The sequence below is a fragment of the Mercurialis annua genome, linkage group LG4 (assembly GCF_937616625.2).
Source record: "Mercurialis annua linkage group LG4, ddMerAnnu1.2, whole genome shotgun sequence".
Lineage (NCBI taxonomy): Eukaryota > Viridiplantae > Streptophyta > Magnoliopsida > Malpighiales > Euphorbiaceae > Mercurialis > Mercurialis annua.
This window is the reverse complement of record NC_065573.1, coordinates 20641527-20659369: the sequence shown is the minus strand read 5'-3', so window position 1 is coordinate 20659369 and position 17843 is coordinate 20641527. Positions and strand designations below refer to the sequence as shown.

General features: G+C 33.7%; 3 protein-coding genes across 4 annotated transcripts; 1 reads left to right on the top strand and 2 right to left on the bottom strand.

The window, feature by feature from the left end:
* The first annotated feature begins 687 nt into the window (after window positions 1–687).
* Window positions 688–6727, top strand: LOC126676206 (protein CHROMATIN REMODELING 35-like). Its single transcript, XM_050370359.2, has 7 exons — window positions 688–856; window positions 1965–2467; window positions 2596–2748; window positions 2903–3841; window positions 4150–4302; window positions 4394–6165; window positions 6253–6727. The coding sequence occupies exons 1-7, from the start codon at window positions 805–807 to the stop codon at window positions 6254–6256; spliced, it is 3576 nt and encodes a 1191-aa protein (XP_050226316.1). The 5' UTR covers window positions 688–804; the 3' UTR covers window positions 6257–6727.
* A 406-nt stretch (window positions 6728–7133) lies between these two features.
* Window positions 7134–8539, bottom strand: LOC126676633 (replication protein A 14 kDa subunit B-like). Its single transcript, XM_050370868.2, has 3 exons — window positions 8414–8539; window positions 8003–8259; window positions 7134–7344 (listed from the first exon to the last, which is right to left on the bottom strand). Exons 2-3 carry the CDS (start codon window positions 8256–8258, stop codon window positions 7280–7282), a joined length of 321 nt encoding a protein of 106 aa, XP_050226825.1. The 5' UTR covers window position 8259; window positions 8414–8539; the 3' UTR covers window positions 7134–7279.
* Window positions 8540–9034: 495 nt separating this feature from the next.
* On the bottom strand, window positions 9035–13111 carry LOC126679293 (ABC transporter B family member 29, chloroplastic). Of its 2 annotated transcripts, XM_050374290.2 has the most exons (10): window positions 12387–13109; window positions 12134–12220; window positions 11937–12044; window positions 11365–11631; window positions 11101–11184; window positions 10708–10924; window positions 10510–10595; window positions 10015–10202; window positions 9702–9831; window positions 9035–9435 (listed from the first exon to the last, which is right to left on the bottom strand). In XM_050374290.2, the coding sequence occupies exons 1-10, from the start codon at window positions 13017–13019 to the stop codon at window positions 9289–9291; spliced, it is 1947 nt and encodes a 648-aa protein (XP_050230247.1). In that variant the 5' UTR covers window positions 13020–13109; the 3' UTR covers window positions 9035–9288. The 2 variants fall into 2 exon arrangements, with proteins under 2 accessions (XP_050230247.1, XP_050230248.1); XM_050374291.2 differs by lacking the exon at window positions 9035–9435 and having other exon boundaries at window positions 9741–9831; window positions 9959–10202; window positions 12387–13111.
* Window positions 13112–17843: the final 4732 nt, after the last annotated feature.

Genomic DNA, 17843 nt, shown 5'->3' with positions numbered 1-17843 from the left:
GGCCACCTCTATCGTGTACAGTTTAGAATGTCAATTTTATGTATACAAGTAAATTGTTAACAAATCTTGACTATTTGGATAAACAGCTCTAAAAATGGCATTTGGCAAAAGCTAAACACGAAAATCTAAGTATTTACACTTTCCATGACTTTCATATTGTAAACCTTTATTTTTAAGATTTTATATTTCTCAATTTTTATAGGTTTAATAGATTTAAAAATTATGGATTTTAGCAATTTTTATAAATTTAATACGAATTTTTAATTTTTATAATATCAAACACCATCTTTTAAATTTTTATAATTTAAAATATCAAACAACTTTTTATTAAAAAAATTGTTTATGAGGACACAAAACAATATATATTCCGGTAGCCGCATCAAAAACAATTATCAGAAATTTATTGAGTATTTCAAATTGCAAACAAATCATAATTTATAAGTTAAATTGTGAAAATTGAAAATTCGTATTAAAATTATAAAACACACTTAAATTCATAGTAAGTTTTAAAGCAACTAAGTCTTTTTTTTTTTTTTATCATTGCAGTTTTAATATTTATGGAACTTGACTTATATTCAATAATCTAATTAATTTTTTCCATTGACTTAAATGATAAAAGTTACTTTAATGTAAGTGAAAAAAAAAAGCACCCGAATAGTGTATTTCCAATTTCAGGCATTTTAAAGTTTTTAGACTTGTTAAGAAAAACAAGACTAAAAAAGAAAGGTTTGAACTTTGAAGCAGTAGTATGTTTGTTGAGTAGCATTCTCAAATTTTTAAGTATCTTCTCCATTATCACTGAACATGGAGCCTCACCAAACTGATTCTTGCAGCTCACCATTTCCTGCCAACTTAAGTATGTCTCTTCATTTTCCCTTTTCAATCAGAGCCCATTTTCAGATTTTGTATTTCTGAAGTGGGTTTCTTATAGATCATTAAACTTGTTTGAAAATTAAAGTTTTGATTTTTTTTTTACTTCAAGTTCATTAATGGTGTTTCAACGTGTGTGTAGTGTATGGTTTCATTTGCATGTACCCAGTTTTTGATGTTAGTTCTTTGTCTTTATATGACCAAAAAGTTTGATTCTTTATTGTTTATCATTTGTTTTATTCTTCTTCTGTGAAAGTATATTCAGTGCTTATTCTTTTAATATTATTTTTAGTTTTGCTTTTTGGAAGTCCCAAAGTTTTGGCTATATAAGGGATTAAAGTATTTGCTTGGTGTAATATTTTTATTTGAACTTTTGATATAAATGGCAAACTTTGTTCTGGTTGGAGTATGTATATAGAAATTCTGTGTCCATTTGGTGTTCATCCTATCATAATGCAACTTTAAAAGTGAAGTAAGAGAGTGATCATTTTTCCTGGGAAATTTTTCTTACCCCTTTATTCATTTGACTTAAATATGATTAATTCCATACTTAAAGAGAGCTAGTAAATGAACTTAGAAGTAAAGAAAATTTAGATATATTTATTTACAAATGATTTCATAAAGTTTTGTAGAATTTATTTGAACCAAATGCAACATTAGTCTATGTTTGGATTATGAGGAAATCAACAGATTCAGGTTTTCTATTTTATCTTTTTGTTTTCAATGGTTATTAAGGAGATGTGTTAAGGGCACAGATGACTAGATTTCACTTATGCAAGTCTTTCAAAGAAATTTTGCATAAATGACCAGAATTATGTGTGTAAATAAGCAACATGAAATGATTTCTTTATATCTGATTTACCATTTTTTTTGCTTTGTTGCAACATTTTCCAGATTTTGTTGTTAAAACTTCTTATTCATGCTAAATTTACTCTTTCTAAGGAAATGCATGTTTTCACATTGTGTCTTACATGTCGTTTAAGAAGTATTCAGTTAAATTATTTGGCATATTTGTATTGTTAGTTGTCTCTATTAGTTTTCAACTCTATCAACTAATCATTTTTTTTTCTTCATAATCTTCATACTGGAAACAGAGTTTAATTCCCATGGAAACAAGAGGAAGAATGTTCTTAATAAAGGAGATGATGATTGTACCACAGCCTCTTCTACAAATTCTTATTACCCTCTTGCAAAGAAGCTACAAAGAACACCTGAGGCATCTGCTATCAGTGAATTTCTGCATGGATTTGACAAGAGGGAGTTTGGTAGTGTAACAAAGGACATAGAATATCTTCAAGCTCTAAAGAAGTCAAGTCTGCAAAAACTTTCTTCTAGACTGCATTCACCAATTCCTTCTCTAAAGTTAGACGTTGAAAAGAAGAGACCGGAGAAATTTAAGATAACCAGTGTGCCACAATTTGATGTCATCAATTTGGACGACCATTTTCAAGGTCATGTTATGGCTGCTGATACACCTTTGGTAATCATTGATTCCGATGAAGAAGAGGAAGACAGTGGATATCAGAATCATTCGCACCTTCCTTCCAAGGAGGCCTTGAGTGAACCTGCTGAGAAATGTCGAATGAAGGATTCAGCTGTAAGTTTACTTTTCTATTATTTTGCGCACAGTAATATTGAAACTTATGGAGCGAAAGTAAAGAGGTCAGATTAAAATCACTCAATTAGTTTGACATTCTGATTGATTAGTGTGATGACTATTTTTAGGTGAAGGATTGTCAAGAGGTTAAAGTTCCAATTGATGACCAATATCAAGGTCATGTTACAGCTGCTGTTGTACCAGTAATAATCCTCGATTCGGATGAAGAAGACACTGAATATAAACGACCTGCCAACAAGGTTCAATTGAAGGATTTGACTGTAAGTTCTCTTTCCAATTGTTTTGTAGTATTAAAACCTATGCAACTCCCATACATAATTACATAATGAGTTCAGATGTAAAAGTTGAGCTGGATACAGATGCCTAGGAGCCATGTGCAAATTGCAAATTGATTAGTGTGATAATGATATTCAGGAAATAGACTGCCGAGAGGTAAAAGCTCCGGATGATGAAGCTAGAAGCTTTCCTTCTAATTGTTTTGTCCAAGTTGACGAAAGCGGAAATATTGATTCCAAGAATGACATTAGAGTGAACAACAGTGAAATAGTTAAAGTTTCAAAGGATATTTCTGGGTCTTCATTTTCTGAATGCAAGATCCAGGTGGATGCAAGTCCATACTTTGGCATTGAAGCTGATGTTAAAATTGGGGACACTGAAAAGATCAAAGATTCAATGGATGTGTCTGGAGATTTGCTTGGTAAATGCAATACTCTAGTAGATTTAACTCCATTTGCAAGAATGGTAAATGATTCATCCGCAAAAGAAGAAAATCATCAAAATGATGTTGAAGATGCTGCTTTCGCAGAAAATGAAACTGACAATGACACACGAGCCTCAAGGGATGCTCTTGGGACTTTGCCTATGAAATGCACTAATCAGTTAGATGAAAGAGCAGTTGTTGGGTTGGACAATGGCATGGTGGAAAAAGAAGATACTTGTCAAATTGATGCTCAAGATGGTGGTGCGACCAAATTTAATGTTGAGGGTGATATTCAAAATGCTGACAGCAAAAAGGTTGAAGATTCGAGAGATGTTGTTGAGGAGTCAATTGATAAATGCAATATCCAGGTTGGCGAATGTGCATATGCTGGCAGCGAAAATCATACTGCAATAAAACAAGATAGTCACGAAACTGATGTTGAAGATGACACCTTGACTGAATTTGATAAAGAGGATGATATTCAAGATACAGAAAGCAAAAAGGACAAAGCTTCAACATATATTTTTTTGGGTTCCCAGGTGGATGAAAGTACGTTTCTCGATATGGAAGACGATATAGCCACAACAAGTGTTGAAGATGATGGTTTAGATGATATTTGGAAGGAGATGGCGTTTGCATTGGAGTGTACCAAGGTATTTTGTTGGCATTTTTTGTTTGAAATAATACAAAAATATGTAGTCCTGTAGCCACACATCTGAGTCTTTTTCTGTATAGCAGCTATACTATAGCTCATTCATGTCGTAAATGATTATATCCTAGAGCATTTGTTAAATTGCTTCCAAACACACAGCCCTTTGTGGTTATGCTTTCCTAACTGGTTCTAGTATGTAATGGTTCACTACTTTGCTTAGAACTGGAAACTTCAACTTAGATGGCAAACTTTTTCACCTATGTCATATTTCCTTGAATAGTTAGCTCAGTCTGAATTTTCTTTTGCTAGGACTCTGCTGTGGTTTTTGCTTCTGATGAGCACATAGAAGATGAGGAGTGTGATCATTCATTTATCTTGAAAGATGATCTTGGCTATGTTTGTCGCATTTGTGGAGTCATTCAGAGAAGTATTGATACCATAATTGATATTCAATATTCCAAGGTACACATGTTGTGACATCTAAATATTTTTGTTAATACATTTTCTTTGGGGCATCTTGTCATTGCCTTTCCTTTATTTTGTCATATTCCAGAAGAGGAGTACTAGAACATATGCTTCTGAGGCTAAAAATACCAGTGGCAAAGAGTCAATTGATGTACTTGCAGTTGGAACTCAATCTTCCCATTTAATGGTGACTGAAATTTTTGCTCATCCAAGACATAGGAAGGAAATGAAAGCCCACCAAGTAGAGGGCTTTAATTTTCTTTGCAGCAATCTCGTGGCTGATAAACCGGGGGGTTGCATCTTGGCCCATGCTCCTGGTTCCGGGAAGACATTCATGATTATAAGTTTTATACAGAGTTTTTTAGCTAAGTATCCCAATGCCAGACCATTGGTGGTGCTGCCTAAAGGAATCTTGGCTACTTGGAAGAAGGAATTTCAGATTTGGCAAGTGGAGAACATTCCTCTTCTTGATTTTTACAGTTCTAAGGCGGAAAATCGCTCTCAGCAGTTAGATGTGTTGAAGAGATGGGTGAAAGAAAAGAGCATCTTGTTTTTGGGTTATACACAGTTATCTGTTATAGTTTGTGAACACAATAACAGCAAGGTGACATCGGAGTGTCAAGATATACTGCTAAAGGTCCCCAGTATTCTTATTATGGATGAAGGTCACACTCCTAGAAATGAGGAAACTGATGTACTTCAATCCCTTTCAAAAATCCAAACCCCTCGGAAAGTGATACTTTCGGGAACCTTGTATCAAAATCATGTGAAGGAGGTTTTCAATGTATTGAATCTTGTTCGTCCACAGTTTCTGAAGTTAAAAGATTCAAGAATGATTGTTACTCGCATTATGAGCAGGGTGGATATATCAAAAGCGAGGAAACATTTAAAATATGGTGCCGATTCTGCTTTTTTTGACTCGGTAGAGTACACGCTGCAAAAAGATGAAGACTTCAGAAGAAAAAAGGCTGTGATACAAGATCTCCGTGAGATGACTAGCAAGGTCCTCCATTATTATAAAGGAGATTTCCTGGATGAGCTTCCAGGGCTTGTTGATTTCACGGTTGTACTCAATCTCAGTGCTACACAGAAAGAAGAAGTTCAGAAGTTGAGGAAATTGGACAAGTTCAAGAGAATTTCATTAGGAAGTGTCGTGTATATGCACCCACATCTTAAAACCTTTTCAGCAAATTGTTTTGCAGCAGGAGAAAAAGGTTCAAATATTGATGCTAAGAAGATAGATGCTATGTTAGAAAATCTGGATATGAGGGAGGGAGTGAAAACTAAGTTTTTTCTCAATTTACTCCGACTATGTGACTCTGCTGGTGAGAAGCTTCTGGTTTTCAGTCAGTATATCTTACCTCTGAAGCTTTTGGAGAGATTATCTGCAAAGATATATGGTTGGAGTCTTGGAAATGAACTCTTTATGATCACAGGTGACTCGAGCACGGAGCAAAGAGAATTGTGCATGGAACAGTTTAATTGCTCCCCAAGTGCTAAAGTCTTTTTCGGATCAATCAAAGCCTGCGGTGAAGGCATATCTTTGGTAGGTGCATCTCGTATTTTAATATTGGATGTTCATCTTAACCCGTCAGTAAGCCGTCAGGCAATTGGGCGTGCATTCCGGCCAGGCCAAAAGAAGAAAGTATATGCATACAGATTGGTGGCTGCCGATTCTCCTGAGCTGGATGACTACCTCACTTGTTCAAGGAAGGAGTTGATTTCGAAAATGTGGTTCGAGTGGAATGAACACTCTGGAGACCAAAACTTTGAAATGAGAACTATTGATGTAAGCGAATGTGATGATATGTTCTTCGCGAGTGAAGGGCTGAGAGAAGACTTGAATACTTTGTACAGAAGGTTTGTGCATTCATTTTCACTCTATCAAGTTTAATCCTTTTAAAATATTGGGTTATACTAACAGTGAATAAAATTTATGATTTTCAGGTAATTTTGTTTGTCAAACTAGAGGAACTGGAGTACATACCATGTTTGTGATTTCTTCTCTCTGCCTCCGAACATAATGTGCAGCGTAAACAGTATTAGAAATCATAGAAATGATTATTTGGCAATTACCCCGACTTCGTTTTTTTGCTTGTCAGGAGGCTGTGAAGAGTAGTAGGGTGGAACCTGAATCTTTAACCCTCTATTTTTCTCTGAAGTAAGTCTTTTGTAAATTCGGATACAAAATTTTAATTGTTGGAATTTGGGAATTACTAATTGGGAATTTGAGTAGCTGATTAATTTACCAATCTCTGTTCCACTCATTAATGAGTGAATGAATTCTATTTGAGCATGTATGCAAATTTACACTTATTCATGTTCCTGTAATCAGTAGTTGGTCTATAATGAACGAAAGAAACTGATGCTCGGAAAGCGTTTGCCTCTTTTGGAGATAATAAGCTTTGAGGCATAGCTCATTAATTTGGCATCAAGTGATAAACTTCGATGAAGCTTACGGCTCGATTGGACAAATTAGATAGTTATAGTTATTTGTTCAATGCTTAGTTGTTTAAGTTTCGTGCTTGCTACTTTTTGTTGGATTTGATGCAGAGTTGGATACAGGTTTGCAACATGTTCATCCATGTTACATGAAAGATGAAACCTTCTTAAATTTTACATTTTGGCATTTTATTTGCATTTTCAAAAACGCTTCTGAACTCATACAGTGTAGATATAATTTTTCTTTGACAAAATGTTGATTTACAATTTCTCATTTCCTGATTTAACATTTCCATTTTCATGATACTAGATTATAAAAAGTACTATAAACTGTTATATGAAGTGCAAATGTTCAGCTGTAAGGTTCAACTTTCACACTAGCAGACTTAGTGCTAAATAATGATACTCAATTTTCACTGAAGATAGGACATATCAAATGTTGTTAACGAGAATAAAAATGTCAACTTCTACTAAATAGTTACATCAAGGACCAAAAACAGCTAAAAGATTCACTGCAGCTACACCTCGGTGCTCAGAGGAACAAGGACCGATATTCACCGTTCGCAAGCTGACAAAGCTGGTTGTAGGAAGAAGTATCTGCCAGCATTAAGAGAACCATAGAAGCATCAGAACCATAGACGAATTATACCCCAGAAATAGATAAATCTTAACATGCAGGCAACCCTAAACCAACAGAGATATCGCAACGGCATCAACCAATAAAAATTCAATAATCCATCCTCTAAAGTGGTTCAAATGTAATGTTAGTTCCCGCCACCATCATAAAAATGGCATACTAAAATCAAAATTTGCACAGAAACAAAGAAAATAATTGAATAAACTACTTATTGCTGGATAAGCAGTAACACGGGGTATAATTGAACATATGTTGTTTAGGTTTTGCTAAACTTTTCAATTAGGCAGATTAAGTACTTAAGTTGCCGCGGAAAGCTGTAAAGACTTCTAATACTCCTTGGCAAGTCTACAACTACTGCAAAGCATGTAACTAAAATTCTATTTAACCAATATTCTGATGCTTAAGATACTCATAGTTGCCAAAATTCAATTCTTTGACCAATGAAAAAACAAACAATTTAAAGAAACATAAAACCATGCAAAATATGATATGATTCGCAGGAGTTCAATTACATTCATTTAAATGATTAAATCCAAACAAGGGATAAATTAATTTAAACATAAACTATAAACCAAAATCAGATTTATCCAATAAATGTGAAAAGGTCAGTATTATTACCAAAGGTGTCACCAAAACTGGTCCAAATTTCAGGTTGAATAGACTTATCAGTATCAGCAATGCCAATAACCTCAACAAAATTAGTAAGAGAAGGTGGTGGGTTGCCTTTGATCGTAATCTGATGATCATCGCTCGATTTCCCAGTAACACCAACTCGATCAGATCCGATAATTTGAACCACTGTTCGGACCCTCTTTCTTACATGCATCGGTAGTAAAGCTCCGTTAACAAAAATTGCAGGTTGCGATGTATCCATTCTAATTCACACAAAAAACGAAAACTCAAAACCCTAATTGAAGCATATTATCAAACAGGTAGAGTGCAATTGCTAGATGCTAACATAATAACAAAAATCAAATCCATTTTTACCAAATTAAACAGAGTAATTAAAACGTAATATTAATTTTATACCTGAAAGCGTAGTTGTAGAGAGAAATTGATTCGATAAATCAGAAATGTTTAGTGTTTGCTTTGGTATTTATATTTTAGAAAACAATAAAAAGGCGCTAAAACAACAAATGGCGGGAAAATTGGAAAGGAAGCGCGCGGGTTTTATTTTTTTATTTTTTGGTCGCATTTTCAGGAGAATTTAAATTATAAAACCATTGACTTTTGATTTTTAAATTTATTTATTTTGTTTTACATAATTTTTTCAGAAAACACTGCATATTTGCGAAATTAATTTGTTTATCTTTATCATATTAATTAATTTCTGTTTATAAACACTTACTAATTTTACTATATTAATAATTTTTATGGATATGATTATAAAATTATCTACAAATTATATTCTACAATTTCATTTAAGAATCTTAAAGGTTAATTATTTATATTCTCATGAATTGATGTATTTAATATAAAAAAAATTAGAAAGATTAAAAAAAATCCGTTGTGAACATACATAAGGTATTATGGCTTACATTTAACCGATAAAAATTTAACACATAAGTGATATAACTCGCGATTTAAAAGTATTTTGATGATACAATTATCAAGTGTATTTCGCCTGGTTTATATGAAAAAATCGGAATATGAGTTGATTTTAATTTAACTCATTTATAAGACAAAACAAATACATAACTATCATAAATCTTACTGGCAATCCTCAAATGGAGGGTTTGATCTAGGGTTATAAACATGCTTATATTTATAATACAGAAAAAAAAACAGATAGAAATGGTAAAACAGAAGTTGAGTAAGCTGTAACTGTAAGTTAATGCCTATATATCTATCTATCTATGTCGTCTGTACTGCCGGAGTGTATCCAGCACATAGCTGCCATGCCCTCAAATCACAATTCCACTCGCTGACATGGAATTTCTATGGCCATTCATAAGGTTCGAGCGATTCAGCTCCTCGAGTTTTCCATTCTCGAGAGTGAATACTCGGTTCGCCATCAAAACTGTTTCCAGACGGTGAGCAATGATAATCACCTATTCACATAAAAACAGAGTAAAATGTACATGTTCAAGATTGCTTGTTGCATCTAGTCCTCCACAACTATGTTGCACGGAAACGAAAACGCTAAATGGAGAAATTTATCAATTTACAAGAATAGATTATAAATATGAAGTTTTGATATTTCAAAAGCATTTTCGAAAATAAAAATGGAACGTAGGAAACGACAAGTTTCCGTGCAGCATAGGTGGAGTCGAAAAAGTACCAAGCAAAAACAAAAGGAATGGACAAAAATCCTTACAGTATGATTTTCCATTAACCGCTGCAAAGCTTGCCTCACCAATAATTCAGACCTGCTATCTAGAGCAGAAGTTGCTTCATCCAAAATCAATATAGAAGAATCTTGATACAGTGCTCTAGCAATAGCTAATCTGGGTAATGAAATAAGCAGAAGCACAAGTATCTGTTAGTGTCTTAACGCAAAAGACGGTGAGAAAATAAATTAAGTCCAGCAAATGGATGTTATGAATCAGATGTCTTATTTAGGTATATGCTTACTTTAAATTCACATATAGACTGCAGAAAGAATCGAGAGTTTGGATGAAAAGATTGACCTTTGCTTTTGCCCTCCACTTAAACTTGAGCCCCTTGGTCCGATATTTGTTTTGTACCCTTTTGGAAGCATTCTAATAAACTCATCAGCATTGGCAGTTTTTGCTGCCATTTCAACCTTCTCCATGTCTATTCCCGTCATTAGATCCCTATATCCAATGTTTTCAGCAATTGTTCCTGAAAAAAGAGTCTGCATCACAAATAAATTATCATTTGCGAACCATTTAAACATAATTCAAAGCATCATCATAGAACCAGCAGGATCAGATAACTTAATCTGATCGTAAAAGTATCCACACCATAATTTTTTATTTATTTGTACATGTAACTTATCAAATATGAAATAATGTCTACCAATTCCTACTTGAACTTTTTGAAAAAAAGTCAAATTTCATTTGATTTGGCACATTGATGCTAAATCATCTTAAACTCAAATCCATGCATCAAAGCTCTGCTATTTTTGTTCTCTGACGAAAGATTAAGGAAAAGTTACTCACTGTATCTTGAGAAACTAAGCCAACGTGCCTCCTCAAACTGTCCAACCGCATGTTTTCAATATTTTGGTTGTCAAGAAGTATGCAACCTGTTGATGTGGGAGGATCAGAACAATCTCTACTTTTAAGAGGACAAATTTAAATACCAAACACCAAATAATAAATTGGCCCATTTAATTGAGGATGTTTCAGACGGCTCACCAGACGACGGATCATAAAGACGAAGAAGCAATTTAATAAGGGTTGTCTTTCCTCCTCCAGACGGCCCAACAAGAGCTACTGTCTCCCCAGCTTTAATATGAAGGTTCACTTTGTTCAAAACTGAAGGCCTACTTTCTCCATACCTAAATGAGATATCGCAAAATTTGACATCTCCAGTAACATGGTCCAAATGAACAGCCTCCAGTTTCTCAATCACCTATAATCAGGAATGAGTTCATTTGAGATCAAGTGACACATATATATGTGAGTAATTATGTAACTATGACAAAACTACATCTTCTACCGATTCCATGATGATGACTGCATTTCAGGAAGCCCATATCTGAACTTCATTTCAGAGGATCACTAAAGTTTGCCAAAGCATTAAATTACCTTAGATGTTAACCTGGTCAAATCAAACAACCGTTCAATAGCTGGTTCTCCTTGCTTCCACTCATTGTATGCTTTCCCAACATCCTGCAGAATTCTTCAGATTTAGAATGATTACTAAATGTGATGTGACCAATAATTAGCAAAAATCTGTAGGCATCTTATATGAAAATTAGAATAAATATACAGGCATTTGGAAATCAAGAAAAAGCTTTACAAGAAGAGACAAAAAAATTCCTTTTTCTAAGAGATTTATCTTATCAATACCTGAATTGGCTCAACTAAGAAAACCAAAGAAGTAACAAATGAAATCATGCTACAGCCATCAAAACAGCCACATGAAATCACCAGTGACCCACAACAAAGCATAAATAATGCTCCAAAATAGACTATCTGCGTGATCTGGGGGATGAGCACTTTCATGTTCTTCTTTTTAAAATGTTCAGTTAAATCAGCATGAGCAAGCTTTTGGAATCTGGCAGTCTCACTCAACTCTGCATTGTTTGCTTTGACAAAAAGAATGGCTGGGAGGACCTGCAAAAGAACAGCATAAATGAAAGACAGACATACAAGCTACTGAGAAATGAAACACTGGTAGGTGTTAACGTGAAACGCATAGGTGCTTGCTAACATGTACTGCAGGTGCGTAGTATATTTATCTGTTGGAGGTGTACATGGAAAACTTTTGACTCCAATAGGATACAGGATAAAATAACATAGAGGTAGATGAGGCAAAAGAAATTGCAACTGGAACTTAATTGAACAAATTATATAAGTTAAGCTATTAAGGAACCAAACCAATCAACGATTTTAAGTCAAGAAATGGTTTAAGAACTTACCTCGTTGAGATAGGCTGATAGACTTGCGATGCTAAGATGAGACTTTTTAGATATCTTACGAAGCTTTTCACCCAGACATGCAATAGCTAAAGCCATACATGGTATGACCTACAGCAAGCAGACGAAATTTAAGACTTCGACAGCATAGTATGACCTATAGACAAAGATAAATCCTAGCAAACGAATTCCCTCCTTACCATGGCTGAAATCAAGGAAAGGACAGGGCTGATAGCCAACATTCGTGATGCCATAGCTGACAGTTGTAGAGCACTGGGCACAATGGTCTGTCATAGACATTAAACATATAATTAATAAATCAAGCCAAAGCCAAAGCCAAAGCCTAAACCCAACCATTATTAATTGCATCTTTAGCTAAAACTATCATATAGCTCAATATGCATTTGAATTTAAACATAGTAGTAGTTTATAACATGATTTAAATGAACTCACATTGAGAAGGGCGTAAACGGTATCAGAAACATCAGCAGCTTCAGCAGTAATTCTATAAGCAATATCACCACTAGAAATCCCAGTTCCACCTTCAAAAAAACCTAATTCCCTCTTCAAAACCCTTTCGAAAACATGAACTCTAATCTCATAACCGGCATTAAGAGCCGCTTCCCATAAAAGTGAATGCTGCCCGTAAGTAGCAATCAGTTTAGCTAAAAAAAGAGCAGCAAGAACAACCCCTTCATTTGTCAATCCAGAAGCATCCGTTTTTCCGACATTCGCGGAGAATTTTCCGATTCTAGGGACAATCTGGGACAAACAGAGAGCTGAAACGAGACTACAGAGCCAACCGAGGAGAATAGGGTTGTATTGGGAGAGAATATAGGGTTTGATTGATGAAAGAGAGTGGAATGTGTTGGGTATTTGTTGATTGGGTTGATTGTGATTAGGGTTTTGCGATGTGGAAAAAGAAGTGAGAAGAGAAGGGAGTTTGGAATTGGTGGCGTTTGAGGGTTTGAGTAGGGTTTTTGAAGGGAGGTTTATGGTAATGGGATTTGGGGATTTTCTTTGGGGATTTGAATTAAAAGAGAGAGGGTGATGAGAAGGTTTGAGATGAAATTGAAGAAGCGACATTGCTGATGCTGCAATGTTTTTGGAGGGAAGCAAATTCCCAGGCTCACTTCTTCTTCTTCTTCATTCATGGAATACTACAAATGTGAAACAGAAGAATTTGAAATTGAACAAAGGATCACTTTACCCCCCGAACTTGGCGCAAAGTATCAAAAACGTCCAAATTAGCAAAACAGGATCACTTTTACCCTGAACTTGTTAAATTTAGTACAAAAAGCCCCCTCCCCACTCTCACCTCAGAGAGTGAGATACACTCTCCGGTTTTAATAGTGGTTTTGTTTTATAGGGTGGTTTTTTAGTGGTAAAAAGGTTTAAAATAGTCCTAATATTTATTTCACAATATAAATTAATACCTAATAAATTAAAAAAATACAATTTAATCCTTTTAATTTTAAAACTTTATATAACAAATTGACCCCTAAATTTTATATATATGACCAATTAACTCCCATATTAATTTTTTAACAAAAATATTAAAACTTTAACAAAAAAAAATTTAATTTTTTTTATTTTTTTTTAATCATAAACAGACCCATGGGTCTGTATGAACAGACCCATGGGTCTATTTTTTGTTCATCAAACTGATGAACAAAAATGTTCATCAGTTTGATGAACAAATCTGTTCATCAAAAGATGAACAGAGTCGGTTCATCTTTTGATGAACAGAGTCTGTTCATCAAGCTCAGGCGAGGAGGAGTCCTCGCCTGAGCTTGTTCGTAGACACAAACGGGTTCGCCTGAGGCGAACCCAGATGCAAACGCATCTGGGTTCGCCTCAGGCGAACCCATCTCTGTCTGGGTTCGCCTTTGGCGAACCCAGATGCGTTTGCATCTGGGTTCGCCAAAGGCGAACTCAGATGGGTTCGCCTCAGGCGAGCCCAGATGGGTTCGCCTCAGGCGAGCCCAGATGGGTTCGCCTCAGGCGAGCCCAGATGGGTTCGCCTCAGGCGAACCCAGACAGAGATGGGTTCGCCTCAGGCGAACCCAGACAGAGATGGGTTCGCCAGAGGCGAACCCAGAACCGGCGAGGGGGAGACATCAGAAAATTAATTTTTTTTTATTTTGAAAAAGTTCGAAAAAGTCCCTGAATTAATTAAGAGTTTAATTTTGGTTAATTAGAATTTAATTAGAATAAATTATTAATTTATAAAACTCACTCTCCAATTAAGGTGCCACATCAGCGTAAGGGGTTTTTTGAGCCGGTTTTGACAAGTTCGGGGTAAAAGTGATCCGGTTTTGCTAATTTGGACATTTTTGATACTTTGCGCCAAGTTCGGGGGGTAAAGTGATCCTTTGTTCATTTGAAATTGTATATACTTTATGCTTTCGACGAGTTGGGCTATGGGCTTTTATTCATTTTTGGGTCATAGGTCTATGATGGACTTTTTAAAAAGGCTTCTTTAAATAAGTACGCTATATGACTATACTAAATTAGATTTTTACTATTAACCAAAAAAAAGTTGATGACATATTTTTTAAGTTTCCAAATTGCACAAATAACTTTATGATATTTAAGGATTACTGTCAACTATAAAAAAGGAAGGAAGTGGTTAAAAGAATCAAAATTTCCTACAAAATCTCAAAGCATAAATATATAACAATTAATATTTAAGAATTTTTAATAATCCTTAATTATAGTAACTGATAATTTGAATTATATGCCATAAACGGCAAAAGGTAAACCAAACAAATAAAATGATTAAAAAAATGAAAACAACAAGCATTTGAGAAAACAAAAAAATCCAGCAAAACAAGAAATTCATCAACTCATCATAAACGGGCTGTGACGATGTAGTTAACCATTAAATTTACATGTAGTTAACCATTAATATATTAAATTTAATAAAAAAACTGTTAACATCATAAAATTATTTTTAGATAAATCTACAATAATATATCCTAAAATTAACAGTACACCAAATTAGTTAACTGTTAGTTAACCAGTAATCACTTATTAGTTAACTTTAACTAATAAAAAATAATAATTAACATTATGATAAGTACATGTTTTAGATAACCAACAGAAGTATAGTTAACTAATAGTTAACCGTTAGGAAACATATAATTATCCCCTAAATATTTTTAAAATTATTCAAATATAACAAAAAAACAACTGAACATCAAATTTCAATTATTTTAAAAATAATCATACATATAAAAATAACTGTTAGTTAACTATTAGTCACATATTAGTTAACTGTAATTAAAAAAAGTAATTATCAATATATATTCATATTTTATATAAAAAATCATACAAAGTTAGCTAACTATTAATTAACCATTAGAAAACATATAGTTAACCTTACAATAATTAACCATTATTTTTACATCATTGTTAATATCCCAATTATTGATGTACCATTAGTACACTTTTGGTTAACCAATAAAAAAATCAAGTCATAAAATTACAAATCAAAAACTATTGTCGCGTCGCGAATCTGATCCCCGATTCCGATTTGTTCATCATGGCGACAAGAGGTCCTCCATCTGTGATTTTCTGAAAACGGAAAAACCAAAGCGAAAAAAAAAAAGCGAAGATGGCCGGTACGAACAAGGCGGTGCCGGATCTGAATTTAAAGAAGAATATGTTGCTGTCATAGAAGAATAGAGGGATAGGTTGCGGGTCGCCGGATATGAAGAAGGAGACGCTGCTATGAACGGGTTGTGACGATAGTGGGCAATTGCGGAGGGTTTATGGCGGCGGAGGGCTTACTACGGCGGCAGCGACGGTATTGAGACAAATAGTGGTTGATGGCTGCGGCAGAATATAAAGTTGATGGTGGCTGCAATGGCGGAGGGCTTGCCATTTTAATTTTTGTGTCAACCTAAATTCAAAATGAAAAGGAAAGATTTAGATCATGGTAATAAGGCGAGAAATAAGGCAAGAATCTATAAAGCATATTTGGAAATAGGTACAAGAAAATCAATTGTGATTCTTTTCCTTAACTGTAACCCGTATTTTTTTCATTTTGAAAGTTTATTTGTTAAAAAGAAAAGTTGAAAAATCAAATTAATAAAGTGCAAAACGTAAAAGTCAATTTGAGCTTTTGCTCCCGTACTTTTCTAATTAAAAAGGCCTTAGCCAGTATATGGACTAATTTTCTCTTTTAAAAAAGAAACATTAATATTATTTTGAGAAAATAAAAAAAAATATAGTCACGGTAATTTTCTTAAGAAATATAAAAACTCTGAATTTTTTACGATTAGGATCTTTTCCTCTTTATGTTTTTTTACTCTTCCAATAACAAAGATAACATATGTGGCGTTAGAGTTAGACGTGTTAGCACATCAGACAGACGCGTCAGTGTGTCAAACGCACCAGCCAGTCATCGAGTTTGTGCATTAGTGTTATTGTGTTAATGCGTTTGAGATACATTTCAAATGCATAATTGATCGTACATATCATATACAACTCAAATACAATATTTTCAAAATATGTTACATATACACTTTAGATACGCATAAATAATATTTTATATATACATATATAATAATGAACAAAGGATCAAATCACCCTCTCAACTTGACACAAAAAATCAAATCAGTCAATCTCGCGGCTTTTGATACAAATAGACTTGTAACTTACATTTTCATATCATAAAAATTCTCGTTTATCCATTTCCTAGCCGCACCTCAATGAGTGTATAACAGTCTCCATTTTGAAGATGGAATTTAAAAAAAAAAAGATGCTTAACATCAAATTTATTGTTCAAATTGACATTTAATCATTTACAAAATCAATTTTATTTTTATCATTTTCAAAAATTTAAAAGTTATTTTTATTTTAATTTATAATCTTAGGAACTATTTTTGCTTTTTATACCCCTCCGGAGAGAAAAAAACCAGTTTGAACCCATTTGGGTTCGGATGGATCTGTTCCAAAAGAACAAAAGATCTGTCGGAACCCAACTAGGTTCTAACGAATTTGTTCTCTAGCTAAGAACAAAATGATTGTAGAAATTATTCTTCCTTTTTTTAGTATTTATTTTTTAATAAATGATAAATGATTTTAAAAATATTAGTCCCCCATCCCAAAATAATAGTCCTTTTTTTGTCTCAAATAATTGTTCATGTTCTTAATAAATCACAATTTAAAATGTTGATCTTTCCATATTGTTCTTATTTAAAATGTACCATTTAATGGCTTTAGCCTAAAAAACAAAATTGATCATAACATTTAATAAGAGTGTTGATAAAAAAAATGAAGATTGAGTTGTGAAAAGTTAGAGTATTAATTATATTTGTTAAACTATATAAAGTGGTATTGTTTGGAAATGGAGAGAGTACAATATTTTTACACTATGTCTAGAATTGTTTCATGGAAATAGGGACATCCTTTGTCTAACTGAATTTAATGCACACTCAAATCCTTTGTTTACTCTATCTCTAGCTAGTGAGTGTTGTTCACATGCAATGGTTGTATCATGTCATTTTTATATGAGCATTTATAATACAGATTTTTTAATTATGGTTTATTTTTCATTATAATATTAGCACAGCTAACACCTCATTGATTTGTTGTACAAATGACACGTACGTTGTATAATTATCCCTAGCAAATACTACCAATTGATTTCTCTCTAACAATTTCCTCTCTCTTCTCTCCGAACAATTTCTTCTCTAAGTTATTGTTTTAAAGGGTGGGAGGAGGTGATTTTCCGATTTCAATCGGAAATCACCCCCTTTCCGCCCATAAAAATTATAAGTTTAGATATTATTTTAATAAATTTACCCATTTGATAATTTTTTTGGTGTGATTTTTAGTATTTTTAGGCTTGAAAATTTATGTTTTTATGGTTTTTATGGTGTGTTTTCTTAGATTTCCTTA